Source organism: Amia ocellicauda, chromosome 6 (assembly GCF_036373705.1).
Source record: "Amia ocellicauda isolate fAmiCal2 chromosome 6, fAmiCal2.hap1, whole genome shotgun sequence".
In the NCBI taxonomy this organism is placed as follows: domain Eukaryota; kingdom Metazoa; phylum Chordata; class Actinopteri; order Amiiformes; family Amiidae; genus Amia; species Amia ocellicauda.
This window is the reverse complement of record NC_089855.1, coordinates 15,796,287-15,816,028: the sequence shown is the minus strand read 5'-3', so window position 1 is coordinate 15,816,028 and position 19,742 is coordinate 15,796,287. Positions and strand designations below refer to the sequence as shown.

The following is a 19,742-nucleotide window of genomic DNA, read 5'->3' as shown; positions in this document are numbered from 1 at the left end:
CAGGTGTTGAGGGTGACTTCTGTTCATGACGTGTTCATTGTTTTAGTCCCAATTTCACTTGGCAGTTTAGACATCCACAGGAACAGCAGTTAGACTGTAAGCCTGTACCCATGAGGTGTGATGCAGGAAAGCACACTGAAGAAAGAAATCATGGGTTATAGGTGATTCATTTTGCCACTGAAATAATCCTGGAAAAAAAAAAGTCACAAACTGCTGTTCACCCCAGGTGTTGTTAATACAAATTTGTTAAACTGTGAAGTAAATATGACCAGTTAATGTGTTTCCATCATGTAATCTAAAGATATAGCTTTATTATAATATAAAGCTTTTACAGTAGATGTAAAATTATCCCATTCATTTAAAACACGGATTTAAAACTTGCTACATTTTAAAACTGTGAACATGTTCGATACATGCAAGGACTATTTACTTAAGTTTATATATATATTGTATTAAAAACTGGAGCAGATCATTTCCGCCCAGACCTTCAGCAGATGTGTGTCTCGGAGCGAATGCGGTCCTCTGAGCGTGGCAGTGGCACCCTTCCTCTCTACATTTTCCTGCCTCCTTCACTCATTAGTTGAATCCATTCATGAATGAAGCCATGATTACTAACACTGTGGCTGCCAGGTGCTTTGCCACTCTGAAAGTGAAGTCTTTTTTTGCATTGAAAATCCCTGTTGTCCAGAGCTGATATAACTGCCTTGGGGAAGTTCCCTGACCCTTGAGCTGTGCTTTCGCCTCTCGGGCTCACTTCTAAATGAACTTGGCTGATCTATTCTGTTGATAGATAATTACTTGTATATTGCTTTTCTCAAGTGGCTGCATATCAGAGAAGAATGCCTCCCCAAAATGAACAATCTGTACCACTAGATGTCATGAAAGTAGACGTCTTAGCCTGGGACAAGCTTTGTGCTGCATCTTGATTTCACTGGTAGCATATCAAGCACAACACCAAGGAGAATATTATCATTAAACATGAGGGACAATTTCCACTTTATGATGAACTAAACACAATCTAGACGAGCGCTTTTTTGACCCGAACTGTCTTGCCATTTTGCTGTGCATACTTGTCAACTAACAGTTCCTGACAGATATCGGTACTTACTTAACTTATTGCTGCATTACATAACTGTTTCAATACGTGAAACTTGAGCACTTCCATTGTCACAAGGTATTATTAATTATACCTCAGTTTAGAATACATAATTACACTTGTTTACACTTAGATTATTTTAACTATTCAAAACAAGAACACAGCATTGATGCCTAGCTTTTGGAATTGCCCTTTTTTCCAAACCCACGTTGCCTAGCGAAGTTGAATTGTGGTTTTGGTGTATGATGTGTATAAAGGCCTGGATTACTGCAATGTAACATGTATAAAGTGCCCTGAATGAAGTTACTGCTGACAGTGTGTACTGAATCAAGTGCAGCCTAAAATCAGTATTATTGCTTTTGTAAATACAACTAAAGATTGTTTAAATTGCTGGTGTTTAAATGAGGAAAAAAAAGAATAAGAAAACAACTTTATTTTATTTTTCATTGTTATTTTAAAAAGGAAAACTTAAATAAAGCATGTTTTTAACACAAAAAAAACAACAAATCTACCATTTGCCTTTTTTGTGTAACAAATGTGAATGTTGCATTGTGCACTCCAGTAAAGTTTGCCACCAGCTGAGAAGTCAATGGAGCCATGGATCAAGGATGGAAATTGGCATGCTCAGGTGTATCCCACAGAGTCCAGTGCATTGACACAGACAGCCAGTGGTTTCATTACCATTCAGGCATTGTCCTCGGGGTAATGATGTGGAACTGGAATTGACAGCCGCAGTAGCAATCCAAATGTCTTTAAGCAGAGCGTTGACAATTAACACCTTGAATGCAGTGTTACATATCGACAGTGCACATACGATCAATGGTCTCTTGATCTCGTAATTTCCACTGGGATATACCTGTCGCACGGTGCTGCCTCTGCTGTTGATATTTCAATTGGGACTTGTCAGAAAGAGACTCTGACATCACATGACACACACACACAGTACGGTTTGAGGGGAATTCTGATATGGTGGGCAGAAATGCTGTTCAATTATTGAGTACACAAATCAAATAAAAATACAGATGATTTAATTCTTGAAAGAGAAAACTAGGACTTTAGACTATGTCAAAATGCAAACTAGGCAACTGGACAAAATAACTATGACTAACCCATCAGTGCTGAAAACAAATCCTAGAGACATCCATACCATGAAGCCTGTAGACATTTGTCCTTCTTGTCAGAGCAAAGCTAATGACCCCGCTGGAGGCAGACAGAGGGCGTGTAATGGTCCATTCTTATCCAGTGGAGTGGCAGGGGGGAGGACTGGGGAGAGGGCTGGAAATGATACAGTACCAGCTGACGGTTTTGAATCCACAAAGGTCTGGAGGATTGCCTTTTTAGGAGATACCTGATACAGGCACACTAGCTTACAATGACCAGTACTGATAAAGCACAGCTGGGCTGGACTGGAATGGGGGGTTGGGGCGATTAAAACAACAGTCCAGAGTGAGGAAGCAGGTCTCTGACTGCAGTAAAGACAACAGTTAGAGGAAGGAGGAGAGGAGAAGTGAGTGAAGTAAACAGAATTAAATTGGGTGACTGGGAGGAGAGTTGCTGCACTGCAGAATTGGGATGGAACTGTTCCAGGCAGCCATGGTGCTGGGGGGGGTAGGGGATGCCCTGGGCTACAGGAAAGGCAAGTGGGAAAGCTGTGCCTCAGGCCTGCTCATCCAGGAGGAGCTGAAAACCCTGGGAGGATTGGAAAACCTGAAGCTGGATGCCGACAACTGGCCGCTCAGTGATGGGACTCTGATGCACATGACCACGGCGGAGGCACTGATCACAGGTAGGGTGAAAGTGAGAGGGACGGGCGCCTGGCTCTGTCATAGTGTCAGGACTGGGGCAGGGATACCTGATCACAGGTCAGAAATAACATCCAACAACTTGACTATACAGACACCAACATTTTAATTTTTTTAAATTCTTGTGAGTTGCCAAATGTTTTGTTTTGTGGAATCTAGGAGGTTTTCCGATGAAGCCAAAAGTTTCATTATAATGTTTACATAACAAATATTATAATCGTATTGTTATGTAACAATATCATTATGGAAAAATCCAAGCATGTGTCACTAGGGGGCATCAAATCCCGGCATGCTTTCCAGGAACAGGGGAATTGCACAACATATGCTATTATATATAGTCCATAGCTTCAAATGCTACCTATGTATATTTTGATGGAGAAATCTGAAAGAATTATGATTTCTGTGTTTGCGTGTTCAGTGACTTACATAACAGTGAGGATTCACACTGTTTAACTGCTACGTGCTTGACTTACAAGGGTTAAGAGCTCATAGGAGATGATGTATTGCTCTGCTAATGTTGTCACGAGTCCTGGGAGAAAGGTTGGTGCTTATAACCCTGTGGGAGGGAGCAGGATTCCCTCTTTAGTTGGCAGGAGCATTATTTATCATTTACAAAACCCTCCCTATCCAATTAAATAATCAGTGTGTACACTGAACTCTGTACTATGGCTGTACTGCTTGCTGTAAGAAAGGAGGTTATAAACAGATAGGTCGGGTCAGGACGGGGCTCACAGGGGTTGCGCACAAGCATGGGGCAGGATTCATGTTATTGAGAGAGCAGCTGTTAATGGAAGAGACAGTCTGGTTCTGCAGCTCCTGGTTTGGGGTTCAGCAACTCATCCACTAACAAACTATGCCCAGAGTACAGGATAAACCCTCTGACCCAGGGACAGTGGGAGGCTCCAGTATCAGTGTAAAATTAGCATGAGTAGTACTTCTGTGTTCAGGGTTGTAAGTGTGGGCAGAGGCACTCCTTAAAATCGTATATCATCTTGACCAGCCAGCCTACAGGAATGTGAACATTTGCTGTCCTCTAAATGAGATCTGAGACATTGTGTTGTACTTCCAAATCAGAAAGCAAACCTGAAACAAATAATTCAGGCAAAAAGGCCATATTCAAAGCCTGTGACGTTGCAAATCTAAGCCAGTACACTGAACATCTTTGGTTCCTAACTCTGCAATGCAAATCCTTAATTGACATGACAAATACTTTGCAAATTGACACCTGTCTGCTGGAAAAAGTTAGGTTTCACTAGGATCCCAATGCTTCCTTTTAAAATAGCTTTTACATAAATCAGGACAGATTTGCAGTACGCTCTTGTTTTTAAGGGTCTTCATCTTATATGGGAAAAGTAAGAATAGACAGGTAAAAATAGCAAGCTGAACAATAAACAGTGGTGCTATGATGAAAGGACAGGGGGTGTGCGGGACTGAGAGGGGGATGGCAGGTTGCTCAATTCCACATTGCCACTCCAAACATTTTCTTTGTGCTGGACTATGTTCAAAGCTGGACCTAAAAGAAGCAATGACAGCTTAATTCCTAAAGTGGTCTTTCTTTGCATACCAACACTATCGCTTCACCAAGTGAAACATTTAGATTGCTTTGAGGCTTTTGCTTTGGCTGTTTCAGATTGCTTTGACATTTGTGACTCTGAGTGGGGGCCTTCGGGTGCTGTGTTTGTGGGATAGGGATATTTGTCTTTCCTCTGTTTGGCCCAATTCTATATGTTGGTTTTGGGGGGGGGGGGGGGGGGGGGCAGAGAAGTAACATTAAATAGGAACATGTTTTGTGTACTTAACTTAACCAGTGATATACCAACACAGATCCCCACATCTTCATATTCAGCATGTTCAGGGGCAGTTCCTCAGGAACAGACACTTGTTGGGTAACATTAGACTGACACGATTTAACCATTTGTAATCTCCTCACACTGCTTCTTGTACATGACCAAACTGAGAAGACCAAAATATAAGCTTTGTCTTGTTTAAAAATGTTCCCAATTGTACAGTCATTTCAATATCCAAGTCAAAATACAGACTCGGTTTAAATGTAAAATGCAGCAGTGGTCCTCAGTAAAACCAGGCTGGAACTCGAAAGGGCATCTCATTCCTCTCCAGAGTTCCTCTAATGTCGAGAGAATCACCCCACCAGTCACTGCTCCAATTAATCTACCGCCAGTCACTGCTAAAATTATCCTGGCATGTCACTTTTCAATTGATGGGAATCTGAAGTATCTTGCGCAAAGTGATTGCAAGAGGCTGGCCGATCACACAGTGCCTAACACTGCTTCTGCGCGGGTCCTGGAAAAAGCCCTGTGGAAGCGGAGAGTTCTCAAGTTGCTTGTGCCTCAAACAGCATACGATCACTTTCACAGATTCTGAATGGCAGGTTGGTGTATAAGGAATTGAAACCTGCAGGATATTTTTATAACATATCAGAATTCATAAAGCAAGAGAATCAAATATAGATTTCTTCAAGCATTTCTTGTTCAAAGCTGAAATTATTTTTAACACCAATACAACTTCCTCACAGTGTTGTAACAAAATTATCTCATTGTTAGGAAGCAGTGACAGTTGTTCAAGCTTCTAGTTTGTTGAGGGAAGCACAGAAGATATTAATCTCAAGAAGAAAGTTATTATTATTATTTTTCTCCATTTACTACTATAACTACTACAACTACTACTCCTCTAGATAAGACTAAACCCGGTGGGAGGCTGGGCTCATTTCACATGGGAATGAAAAGAGTGAAGTGGGGTCACCAGTGAGTTCAGAAGGAAACAAAATGTGGTTGCCATCTAGATATTTATGATTTCTTCATCTAATCCCAGAAGGTCAGAACAAACTGTAAACACAGCCTGAACACTCAAATGCAATCAAAGATCATGACAAGAAATTAAACATTCCTCAGCCTTGGATTTCAAGTGATATTCCTCTAAAGTAACATTCAATTTCAAGAGCAAGTTTACAGTTATATGTATCAAAATGCCGACATAGCCTAGTACATTTAGATCAGAAAACGGTATTTCACCATATAAGGCATGTTATACCCAATAATATGATATTGAATATATAGAACTTCCATCACTGACACTTTCCAAGAGTCTGATGAATAAGAATTATACTAGCAATAATGAAAAACAGTGTTCAATTTGAGAAAAATTCTGTTTATTGCTTACAAGGTTTACAGTACTTTATTTTTATAAACCTAAAGCTAGCTACTATTTTTGTTTTGTTTTTTTACAAAGGGTTGGGTGATTTATTTAAAATAATTTGTGCATCTGTTCTGTGGAATGTCAGTTCAAAGTATGTGAATTTAAATCCTATAGATATTATGGTGAATATTATGGTTTATTTGTCTGTAACATGTAGTTTATGCCATTCCAGCAAATACACCTTTGAAGTGTTGTGTCCTCTGAAGTTACACAGTGCCTATAACGCCACAGTGTGCCTGTACTGGTTTTAGACTACTGGTCTCTGGAGGACCTGTACCGGGAGCTGGTGCGGCTGTATGTGAGTGCCATGGTGAGCATCCAGGGGCGGCAACCTCTCCCCACCACAGTGGAGGGCTGCGCCAACCTCAAACCAGACAACTACCTCCTGGCCTGGCACACCCCCTTCAATGAGAAAGGTCAGAATTCACAGCCAGGTGAAAATGCAGACACTCAGTCTGGAACAATGTTACAGAGGGGGCTTAGTGATACCAGCAACTGAGACATACGCTGTCACAAGTTATTTTGTTAATGTCATTATTAATGATACTACAAGCCTGTCTTTGCATTTGATGGTACCTTAGATTAAACTCTTCTTTTAGGGTCCGGATTTGGGGCTGCCACTAAAGCAATGTGCATTGGAATGAGATACTGGCAACCTGAGAAACTGGACAACTTGGTGGAAGTGAGCATTGAGACTGGGCGCATGACTCACAACCATCCCACTGGTACTGTGAGCTACAGACTCAAAATCACCGCTCCGTCTATTCAACTAGTGAATGTAACATACACACCTGCACACTGCACTACAGCACGCCATGATTGTGTACTGCACATGATGTCATAGTGCTTGGTTATCTATTGTACCACACTAACCACTAAGAGTTAATTTTTTACACCATATTTTCAACGTTTTCTACAAAAAGTCAACCTTGAAAGAATGTTTCCTTTTCTGGGTGGGATGCAATGATTTACAACCCTGGTCCCTAGTGACTTTAATTTGTTTACAATTTGACTTAATGCAGAAGGTCTAAAATGTAATCTAGATCTCAGCAAAGTTTAGAAGAACATGCACAGATGAATGCCTAAGGGTATAAGTAACACTGTCTATGCTCCTTAATAGATCCAGATTAGAAAGAATTTAAACTGGTTAAAATAAAAATCTGTGTTATGTGCCATCACCTGCAACTGGGGGTCAGCAGTGTGGAGTAGTGGTTAGTGAGTGACCGGCTCCTGTGTGTGTGGCAGGGTTCCTGGGCTCCCTGTGCACAGCCCTCTTTGCCTCCTACGCGGTGCAGAAGAAGCCGGTGGTGCGGTGGGGCAGGGACATGCTGAAGGTCATCCCCATAGCAGAGGAGTACTGCAGGAAGACCATCCGGCACATGGCAGGTAGGGCACCCAACTCAGACAGACAACATGCACAACGCGGCTATTACATTGCCAACAGAGCCCTGGCATCCCCACTTTCGGCCTCATGTTGAGGTGGGGCCTGTGGCTAAATCATGAGTGTCCATACGGTCAAATCAACTTTTTATATTATTCCAACTGTTACTGCCTACATTTATCTATTTCAAAACAATGTTTTTCTCTGATGTTTGCAAATGTGTGTGTACCTTTGTGTCCTAGAATATCAGGAAAACTGGTTTTATTTTGAGGCAAAATGGCAGTTTTACCTGGAGGAGAGAGAAATTGAATTGGATGGACAGGACAAGCCCCTCTTCCCGGAGTGCTATGATGCGGAAGAAATGGACAAGGTGAGGAGTGGGAGCAGGAGGTCCAGGCCAGCTGCCTTCGAAGCCGGTCTTCGCACTGAATGCACACTTGTACAACTAGCATATGATTATAGCATAGAATGACACTTTTAACAATGATTAGACAGTGTTTTATGTATTAAGACAGGATCGGTGTGCTCTGCGAGAATATGACATGTGCCTCCATTCCTTGGGTCAGATATACAAGCGCTGGAGCTCTGAGGGTCGAGGGGGGAGAAGGGGACACGATGCCCCCATGATTGCCTACGACGCTCTCCTGGCTGCTGGCTCCAGCTGGACTGAGCTGTGTAAGCGGGCAATGTTCCACGGAGGTATGTGCCACCCAGCCAGCCCAGGAGAAGGACTTTAAAAGCAAGGTCGTTTCCCTAAACGCTTCAACCCCGCTCTGGCAACAGCTTAACCTCCTGACAAGTATCTAGTCAAATGTTTTTTTTTCACTGGTAACATTATAAAAAACAGAAAATAAATTGACATTATCAATAGATAAATTGAGAACAAAATGAAACATTTATCAATCACTTGGTAACAGACTCCTTTTGGAGTGGTTTAAAAGCATAAAAATATGATATTACACCTTGCTTCTGCTAGCCACTTACAGTCCAGTCACAAATGTTCTTTTTCATATCTGCAAGCCCAAAGAAAATATGAAAATTCAATGACAACATCAGGCTGCCAGGAATAAAGAAAAATAAAGACTTATTTCCAAAGCCAGGGCTTAGTGTTGGTGTTATAACCACTTTACTAATACATATTAGAATGATGATGTGAGACTGCAATACTACTAGAAGGTTTTAGGGAAATATTTCCCCCTCAGCATTGCACTGTCCTACTAAAAGCATTTCTCAAGAGTGCACTTGAAAATAGTAACACAAAATAAAATGAACAAATGACTAGTAGATTTTATGAACATTTCCCCCTGCGTTCTTCACAGGTGAGAATGGGGCCACAGGATCGATAGCAGGCTGCCTGTATGGACTCCTGTATGGACTGAAACATGTGCCCACGTGCCTGTGGCAGGACCTGGAGAAGAGAGAGCGCCTGGAGTTCCTGGGGACTGAGCTGTTTAAAGCGGCTGCAGGCGAGAAGTAACTTCACTGTTCCTGCTCTGAGGCTGCTCTCTTGCCTTCTGCCTCCTCACTATATTGGTTTCAAAGTGTATTTGTATTTGAATCTTATTTTTTTGCTCTTCTGTATATCGTTTTTTTGAACGCGTTTCAGTTCCCCTCCAACCGCACATCAGATCCCTTTCCGTATTTACTCCCTTTTACAGTTTGGCATGTTACGTTTTTATGTAAGGTAGACCAGCTGCTGTAATTATCATCCGAGGCAGCCGCTGTGGTGCTCCGTCAGGGGGAGTGAAGAGTGACAACCTTGGGTTCACAATTAATCTTCCCCGATTACAGCGGGAGAGCTCAGAGCGGGCCTGTTTACTTCCTGATTAAGTTATCTTTAAGCACTGCATTTTGACACATTCGATCTCCACTTAAGCTTTGAGATCATTACATTAACACATACTTTTGGTGTGTAATGCAAATTTACTAGCAAGATTTATTTTGACCAAATTACTAGGGCTATGGTGCCATATTATCATAATTTAAAAAGCACACCCTGACAATAATATATGAATGATTTATTCTTGATAAGGCCAGTATTAGGGTGTTTTTATGTATATATGACTTGAGGAAGTACAACAACCCACTGTACTTCTCAACTGGAATTTCACTCGACTCGAGAAACCACAAGGAATGATTGCAGGGTGGGGTGGGGGGGGCCTGAATGATTTACACAGTATAAAACTCATTAACGATATTTTAAAACTCAATGGTTCTTACAACCATGTCAGTTCCACCAGATGGAAATCAAGACCAAATGTAATAGGTTTTGAAGAGTATTGGTATCTTTACATGTTTATTCCTTCCTGTACTACTTAAGCTAACACTATGCAAGAAAATCAGAAACATGTTTAGAGAGAACACACGTCAGATTTACATGATTCATGTGAATGAAGCCTAATGTCAGTGTGCAGAATCCAATTTGCACCGTCACTGCTCTCCTCACTGCTTAAAGTAAGGATGATTTTACCCTCCGTTCACACACGTTGGAAAGAGATTAACTCCTGGTCACCTCAGTATGATATGCACCATATTACCATTATGTTCTGCCCAGAATTTGTTATCCAGTGAGCATCTTAACTGCCTGACCCTCCATCACCCCTGCACTTCTCTGCTGCACAATGCTTTCGGCCAGTGGCATTGCTAATAGAGTAAACACAGTCAAACTCACCCTTGCAGTCATCAGGATGCATCTCACATAATTACTAAATTCTGTAATCTTGTAATGATAAATACAGACATAGATGTCACGAAAGAACCCCCCCCCCAAAAAAAAAGACTCCAGTTCTCTGGAGAAAACAAAAATAGTCAAAATGTTTTATCTTGTTCCCTGGTAGGCTTTTGTAGAATGTGCTCAACTGCCTAGACAAGTTGGTGGCAAAAGAGGTTAACAAGGTCCACTTGAGATACCGCAGCCGCTCTAGAGAGATGTGAAGCAGATAAATGGATGGTATTTTAATAATTACTTTAAACTTGAGATGCAATTACATTGTTAGGCAGAATATCTAAGTAACTTGTGAACAAATAGTGAAATTCTTGTTTTGTAATAAAATGTTCTATAACAACATCAGCCTAATACTGCGAACAGAGCCATCCTTTACAGGGGTTCAGCTTAATTTCAGTGACTTTATTCCCCTTTAAATTAGAAGGCGTAATTGACCCTAATTTCTTTCTAAGATTTCTAAAAAGAATGTTTCTTCCCTTTTTCACTTCACTTCCACAAATAACCCACACATACAGGATCAGGATAGGAAAACTGTGTAAATAACACTGCTGACCTGTAACCCATACTGTGTACACTGCAAGTCCCACTAATGTCTGAGTGTGCAAAAAAAGGAAATCTATTTCACCCAGAAGCAGGAGATCTACTTCTCGGAGCAGTACACCTGCTGTGGATCTCGCCATGCTGAGACGGGCCGCCACCGCTAGAGTCGTCAGCTCCGGTGCCTGTGAGGTTCTTAGTAGTCTGCTGCACTATCTGACCCAGTCACTCAGTCCCCTAGCACCTGAGCCACCAGCACAGTTCACCACACCTTCGGGAAGCACGGAAGACCACAAACAGGGTCCAAGTCGACTGAAGAAAGACAATGGCAAACATCCAACTGCCTTCCAGCTGCTCCAGTCAAGATTCATGAGAGAGAACCGAGAGCCTGAGAGGAAGAGAAGGGGAGATGTTGGGATACTGGTGCCCAGGGGGCGCTGGGGGCCTTTAAGAGAAGACAGTCACAAGGGCAGCAGGAGGGAAAGCTTGGAGATCAAAGGAGGGGTGAAAAAGAGAACCACAGACTCCAAGGGCACAGTCCAGAAAGTTTTAGCCAAGTTTGCAGCCGCCAATGAAAAGGAGAAGGGTCTGGTAAAAAACACAGACAGACCACTCCCAATAATGAACCGAAGAGGCAGAAATCCAGTGCTGTTAGCCATGATGGAGAGATTTGAAGTTATTGGCACTATTCGAAAAGTTGAAAACTTGGCCTATCAGACCCCAAAAAAGGAATCAAAGCATCCAAGGACAAGAAGCTTAGTTAAACAAGGAGCGCAGAAACTGCAGTTGCTGACAGAAGTAGAAATATGGACCCAACCTGCAGTCTATCACGCACTTGGCAGTGTGGAGGCCATGCCTACATTGTACCTACCAACCATTCTCCTCTGTCCTGTAGTCTGGGGCAGGGCTTGCTGTAGATTTCCTTGTGCTGCCACCAAGGACAGGACACCTCATAAAGCAATAGTCTGTGCCCCAGGTACTTCTGAACTTGAGACTCTCAGAGAACCAAAATGCCAACATTCAGAAACAGAAGACGGGAATAGTAGTGCTATCACACTCTGCACAATGCCCAAGGTCACTTCTGAGCATTGTGATTCAGTCCAGCCTGAAATAGATGGGCCAAAACAAGAGGCAGAATTGCTCCCTAATCTCAGCAGCTCTTCTGATGTGTTTCAATGTAAAGCTGATGCCTCAGATGCCATTCCTGCTTTATCTCTGTCCTGTGCAAGCCCAACAGCTGGCTCTGGGCAAGAAGTGCATGAATCTCTAAGCGGTGATAAGGCTTTAAACTCTGAGAATATCCCTCTAGATTCACCACTCCGATCACATCCTGCCAGAAAGCGGTCTCTCAAAGCACCTCATCTCGCCAATATCTACAGTCACACTTTGCCACAAGACATTACACCAATCCCAGAGTCAACCCAGACCAAAGCAAACCTCTCCTTGGCCACTCAAAGGCATTTGCCAGAATATTCTTCCCTCAAGGACAGTGGATCTCTCTCTCCACAGCAAACACAAGCTTCTGTAAGCATTGTATCCTGGAATGATGATTCAAGACCTCCGATTACTTCAACATCGCATTTCCAATGTATGCAGCCTGTGCTATTAGAAAATAACCTCCCCTCACATTCCAGGGATATTGACAATGTGTGCAACACTACAAACAGCCAAACACTTTGTAAGACATTCAAACATCCTGGAACATCTTGTACAGCCTCTTTCAATGAAGCCACACTTACTAGCTTAGTAAGCAGCACATCTGGAGACAAGGACGAATGTCTGCAAGGTAAAGAATTACTGGAAGAGTCACTTAGACGTGGATATGATGGAGTTAATCTGGACAGAGATAGCGAGGGTATTCATATAAAGGATAATTATAGTGTAAACGGTGATGGCAATCTCCCCATGCTTAGCTCAACTAGTACTGGTGATGGATTAGGGCTGGGCAGCACTTCTGACAATAGTCACATCAGCTCAACAACACCAAGTCATCCACTGACAGCAGGAAGAACTAAGGAAAGCCCTGTTTGTGGAGACGTGTGCAAGTACAGGGCAGAAAGCTACAGTGATGCCTCTGTGTCTTTGAAAAGTCCCTTTAAACGCAAAGTCATCCGATGCACTGACACTTTTCAGTTTTAATCCCAGGGCACTGTACTCAAATTCACATTAAATTCATTTTTATTTCATGGATTGGCTTCCTGTCATTTCCATTCCATATGACTTGTTGTGTTCACCATTCATTTGTTGGAGTGAGATTAACCTGTACTGTTTTTATTGTTTTGACAATACATTAATTTTAATTATGTGAAAAACAAAACATTTCAGATATGCATAACAGCAATGAGAATGATTCTCCATCTATTATTTTTTTAAATCACACATTCAGTAGCAAATGCTTCCAGAGACCATGTTCAAAACTGATTTTTCACAGCATTTTACCTCTACAGGAATTAAACTATATAAATTCTGTCTAAGGGATTGTAAAAGGTCTATAGAATTCTGTTCAGACTTGTTTTGTACTTTCTTGCATTTATTAAGTGAAAACTAAAATAAATAAATGAATAAATACAGTTTTAATCTTTATTGTATAATAAAAATAATTCCTATCTCAGTAGCCTGGTACAGCAGTGTTCAAGCATGATGAGAGCACTCCTGCCAGACAATGGAAGATAAGCAGGTAGTGAGAGGCCACAGACATAATGCAAAGTCAAACTGGAGTGCGAACTAAGTCAAACTAACCAGCACTTCATTAAAAAAGAAAAACTAAAACGGGCAGATTACACATCACACCTCATACATTGTTGTCTGTCTTTTAATATGGAGGTGCTTGAAATGAGGAGTAATTCATTGTTATTGCATTGTTACTGCAATCACAATGATTTTTCTGCAACGTATTTAAAAACAAATTACTCATGAAGTGACTGTGAAAATGTTGAAATCCTTTACATGAAGCCTTAATTGTATTGTAAAGTATTGCAACAGAACATTGTTGTTGAAAGAGACTGAATACTATAATTGATTTATAGACTGTGTACTTACATGTTGTTAAAAGCATCACAGCAATAATCAATAAAAATAATCAATAATCAATAATAATAATGTCAATAATGTTTTTTTCATTGACAAATTTGGATTGTAGGCTTTCAGAAGGAATTGTACTAATAATAGGAATATTACTATCCTTGGAGGATTTCATTTAATATATTTATGCAGAGCACAAAAACAAGTACAACATATACACATACATGACAATCTTACAAATGTGTCTAGACATTTTCGATGAAATATGATACTATATCTTGTAAGACTGATTGTATATCCTTTGTGAACCTTTATATACTTGTAACAGAGTAAAATGTTATCTTAGTCCTTTCTGACTGGAGTAGAATGTAGATGTAAGTGATGTGTCACTGCCTCCAACTGAAGCAGTACTTAGACTTTGCTGTACACATTGTCGACACTGTGCATGGCGTTCTTCTCGTGTTACACATTGTATGTTTTAAGTAACCGATTGTTTCCCTCTCAGACTTTCACTGATCTCGCACGGCTGTGTCTATGCAGTGCTCTGTGGCACGTTGTCATTCCACGGTGTGTAAAACTAGCCCTCGGCATTTTACTATTCTGGAATATCTGCTCACATACCTCTCCTTGGCGAGGGGCACTGTGGGCAGGCAGCCGGTTCTACATAGTTTGGCATTCATCTCATCAAAAGTTCAAAGTTCATGTTTTGAGGTTGTCTTTGGTTTACTGATTAGTTTTGTGCTCTTAATAGCAGCTATACACAACACATTCTGTAATGTTCATGTTTTTAATAATTTTATATTAATTTATTTCAAAATAATCCTACAGTTAACATTTGTATTATATATATTGATATTTCATTAATTCACTCTAGGATAAAAAATCTATAGCCTATATGTTAAATATCCAATCTAAGCAAGTCTTTCATTTAGAGATTTTACGCAATTTACATTTTATCCAGAAGGTGGCACTCTTTACAGAATTATGCTGTTTCATACAATTCATAATTTTGAAGGAATTACGATTTTATTATAACAAAAGATATTCAACACTGCATGGTAGCCAGTATTGTAAACATTAAAACAATATGTGTTCAAGAAAGAGGTATAGGGTAAATTTGATCTATGTTATAAGCAGAAAAATAAATTTGCAGTTGATATACACCATGGTTTATGTTGATACACATTGTTAACACATGATAGCTTCATTTCAGATTTATTGAAACAAAGTTTGTATGTTTGATAAGAATGTCTGTTGCATTCTACTGCTAAGCATACCATCTTCAGCAGAGAGGTGGAATTGAAAGAATGTTGGATTTACATGACCCCCGGGGTATAATAAACCCAGGAGGGCTCCGCAGATTCAACAGAAAGACTTACGGGCACCAGGACTGCAACCTGGCAAACACATGCTCTCCCTCCTATATTCTTTTCAATATATCGGGGTGAAACTTGCTGGGACAGCTCAAGGAGATACATGAATGTGTATGTATTACAAAATGACTAATAAGAGAAATTAATAAGCCAAAACAACTAGAATTTAAAGTATTTGAATATACATTGTATGTGAGAGTACACTTTGCATACGTTATTACTGAATATGTATTATGTATGGCAGTATGCAGGTTAGCAAAGGTGATAGTTTGTAGATAAGTCTAAGCAGTTGTAGTACAATTTAGTTTAGGAGTATTGTGCATTGATATATGACAGTATGTAGGTAGCCGTAGTATAAAAGCCGGTATTTACTGAAGCAATGATTCTACAGCAGTATGGACCTCCCCCATCAAATCTGACCATCTGTGTGGTTTATGACCCACAAAACAGAGAGACAGACACAGAGGTACCATAACTCCTGCAAGTCGTCTGACTATGTCACCACAGTGCAACAATGCACACAGTGGCATTTAGCAAGTTCATTACATTTTGGATGAGCGGAGTGAAAGTGGAACAGAACAGAAAAGGGCAAAAGTTCAGTGCTTTGTTTTTAACACAATCAAAAGTTCTTCTAACACTTCTAACAATAACTCTAAAGCTAGTGTATACAGTGAGGGAAAAAAGTATTTGATCCCCTGCTGATTTTGATTTGCATGTTAATGAGGGAAATAAGTATTTGATCCCCTATCAATCAGCAAGATTTCTGGCTCCCAGGTGTCTTTTATACAGGTAACGAGCTGAGACTCTCTTAAAGGGAGTGCTCCTAATCTCAGCTCATTACTTGTATAAAAGACACCTGTCCACAGAAGCAATCAATCAATCAGATTCCAAACTCTCCACCACGGCCAAGACCAAAGAGCTGTCCAAGGATGTCAGGGACAAGATTGTAGACCTACACAAGGCTGGAATGGGCTACAAGACCATCGCCAAGCAGCTTGGTGAGAAGGTGACAACAGTTGGTGCGATTATTCGCAAATGGAAGAAACACAAAATAACTGTCAGTCTCCCTCGGTCTGGGGGTCCATGAAAGATCTCACCTCGTGGAGTTTCAATGATCATGAGAACGGTGAGGAATCAGCCCAGAGCTACACGGGAGGATCTTGTTAATGATCTCAAGGCAGCTGGGACCATAGTCACCAAGAAAACAATTGGTAACACACTATGCCGTGAAGGACTGAAATCCTGCAGCGCCCGCAAGGTCCCCCTGCTCAAGAAAGCACATGTACAGGCCCGTCTGAAGTTTGCCAATAAACATCTGAATGATTCAGAGGAGAACTGGGTGAAAGTGTTGTGGTCAGATGAGACCAAAATCAAGCTCTTTGGCATCAACTCAACTCGCCGTGTTTGGAGGAGGAGGAATGACCCCAAGAACAACATCCCCACCGTCAAACATGGAGGTGGAAACATTATGCTTTGGGGGTGTTTTTCTGCTAAGGGGACAGGACAACTGCACCGCATCAAAGGGACGATGGACGGGGCCATGTACCGTCAAATCTTGGGTGAGAACCTCCTTCCCTCAGCCAGGGCATTGAAAATGGGTTGTGGATGGGTATTCCAGCATGACAATGACCCAAAACACAAAGCCAAGGCAACAAAGGAGTGGCTCAAGAAGAAGCACATTAAGGTCCTGGAGTGGCCTAGCCAGTCTCCAGACCTTAATCCCATAGAAAATCTGTGGAGGGAGCTGAAGGTTCGAGTTGCCAAATGTCAACCTCGAAACTTTAATGACTTGGAGAGGATCTGCAAAGAGGAGTGTGACAAAATCCCTGCTGAGATGTGTGCAAACCTGGTGGCCAACTACAAGAAACGTCTGACCTCTGTGATTGCCAACAAGGGTTTTGCCACCAAGTACTAAGTCGAAGGGGTCAAATACTTATTTCCCTCATTAACATGCAAATCAATTTATAACTTTTTTGAAATGCGTTTTTCTGGATTTTTTTCTCGTTATTCTGTCTCTCATTGTTAAAATACACCTATCATTAAAATTATAGACTGGTCATTTCTTTGTCAGTGGGCAAACGTACAAAATCAGCAGGGGATCAAATACTTTTTTCCCTCACTGTATTTAAAATGCACTCTGAGAGGAGCAATACTGTGAACATTGAACTATTATTTTAAAAGGAATTGTATTGTTAATTAATTACAAATCAATATTTAAATAATAATACTAATAATACTAATAATAATAATAATAATAATAATAACAAGAAACCTACTAGGTATCAAATAGAATCACTGTGATGTGGGGGAGTGATGGTCTTAGAATAATGATAAAGAGAACAAGACTGCATGCTGGCACAGGCAGACTAATAATAATATTCATCCTCATCATAATGATAATTATAATAATACAGATCCTGCGAGAGAACAGTCTTCCGCACGTTCTCACATGCAGACTCATAACAACAACAACAAAGCAACTCTCCTGATATTTTCAAGATTAGACCAAAACAGAAACAGCTGGCATGGGACTTAAAGGGGTTAAAGGACCAGCTTTAAAATCCACCCACAGTGAGGATCACACAAATAATCAGCAGTGACAATGAGTCTACCATCAACTCCCAGGCTGTGAAGCATTTTTGAATTAAGCAGGAACATTTGTTTTTTCCACAAAAAAAGCTCCGTTTAGTGTCAGGAGTGGCACTGTGAGATGTGTGTCCTGGAGACCACTTCCAGAATAATAAAACCTGTCCTTTTCATTCAGTCTGGTCATTCACTGACATGAAGCACTACACAATATAAACATTGACAGTAACCATCTGGGAAAAGAAGAAAGAGAAAGAGCAACAGAAGCCTATACTGAAGAACCTGTTCAAGTTTGGTTATATTTTACAGTGGTGGTAATTACCAGCCCTTAGATCCATTGTAAGGTTGGAAGCATTCTAAACCATCATACACCCATGTTTCAAGGTCAGTGCAAGTTTAGTAACCACAATCTTCTGTTTTGACTACAAAGACAAAACAATACAAAAGTGCAGGAACACAACTCTCACAGACACAAGCTTTATCCTGAGGCCACATTGTGTAACTGTTTGCTATCTCTCTCCAAACAGGAGTAAAGCAACAAGAAAATCCATTATATATTTTCATATTTCCTGCTTTGTCAATTATCTACAAAACGAAAGGTCAAGCTCTGCAGTATTCCAGACCTGCAGACTACACAATGAGCACATTTCATCAAGTTATGCTATGGTTTGATTTGATTTCAAGCATGAAGTCTGCAGATCCTGAGACCCCTAGGGAAAGTTTGCCCCATTCAGCTCCCACAGATACATTGTACAGATGCCGTACAAAAAATAAAACCTCGACACATAAATAGAGTGTGCTACATCGTATGCCACATTGGTGGGATGGTGTCAAACACATCCCGTACATACGACTTGCTGTAACTGATTTATGTAATTTGTTGTTCTAAAATAAACGATTGTTTCTGGATCACTGGGGTCCATCAATGAATAGAAAGCTTCCTGCCCAGTCCATACACTTACATATAAGTTCACCTACAAACAATGGTTCCATTAGCTAAGCAGTAATGATAAAGAAATGTCATGAATTCCAATGTTAAATCCCAAGCTGCAACACATACATTAGGTCTGCCTAGAAACATGAGAGGTCATTCTGATTACATTTCTCAAGTTTACCAGTTGTGCCCCTGGTGCTGCCACTTATATTAGACATCACCCATGACATCTTATCCATCTGCATTTCATCTTACAGAACTGTCAGAAGTATGGGTCTGCCCACGGAGATGCCTTTGCAGGAGAGTTTAATGTGAATTGTAACAACCAATAAAGTCAGAGAATGTGTTGAGAATTAATGCACCCACTAGTGTTGTAAATTACAACCCTAATAGCTAATCATGTTTGTGTAGAAATCATAAGTCTCTGTCTCAATACTTAAATAGGGCATTTCACTTCTAATGCAAGCTTACATTAACACAACTTGCTTTTAGTAATAAATATGCAAGTCTGTATCCAAGTGCAATCTTACTGTTCTTCTGATCACTTTTAGTGGGAAAACTCTCCACATATTGTCAACTATAATCTATTGCACATATGCCCGATTGAAGCCCATTTATTTTTGTACATACAAACAGTAGTGCCCAGTCTGTTTCACATTATAGAACAGATGGCTATAGAGCAGATTAATATTTGATATCATTTAAATCCTGTAGTCAATGCTGGTTTAATTAAAAAAAAAAAAACGCACACACTAAACCTTTTATTGTTTAGATGGTATGTGGTTGAAAATGTTGTTTTATATTGCTTGTGTTTATACACTGAAGAACATAAGAAAATCTGACAACTCGAGGATGTTTGGAGGAGATCTCTCGGGTGTATTAGCAACCAACAAGTTGGTTTATATATTTTGAATTCAGTCATGATAGATGTTTCTGTTTAAAACACTGACCACTTAGATGGGTGGCGTAGAGGATTATTCACATATCTCAGCCGAAAAGGGATAAGAAAGGATTTGGGTGAACATGAGTAAAAAGCAGATGCAACCTTTGTTTTCCCCCCAAGAAGCGCATTTT

At 40.6% G+C, this 19,742-nt stretch overlaps 1 protein-coding gene across 2 annotated transcripts; it reads left to right on the top strand.

The window, feature by feature from the left end:
- The first annotated feature begins 2,481 nt into the window (after positions 1–2,481).
- On the top strand, positions 2,482–12,942 carry adprhl1 (ADP-ribosylhydrolase like 1). Of its 2 annotated transcripts, XM_066706327.1 has the most exons (8): positions 2,496–2,882; positions 6,363–6,527; positions 6,711–6,836; positions 7,357–7,497; positions 7,735–7,862; positions 8,059–8,191; positions 8,812–8,965; positions 10,847–12,942. In XM_066706327.1, exons 1-8 carry the CDS (start codon positions 2,669–2,671, stop codon positions 12,891–12,893), a joined length of 3,108 nt encoding a protein of 1,035 aa, XP_066562424.1. In that variant the 5' UTR covers positions 2,496–2,668; the 3' UTR covers positions 12,894–12,942. The 2 variants fall into 2 exon arrangements, with proteins under 2 accessions (XP_066562425.1, XP_066562424.1); XM_066706328.1 differs by having other exon boundaries at positions 2,482–2,882; positions 8,812–10,940.
- The last annotated feature ends 6,800 nt before the right edge of the window (positions 12,943–19,742 follow it).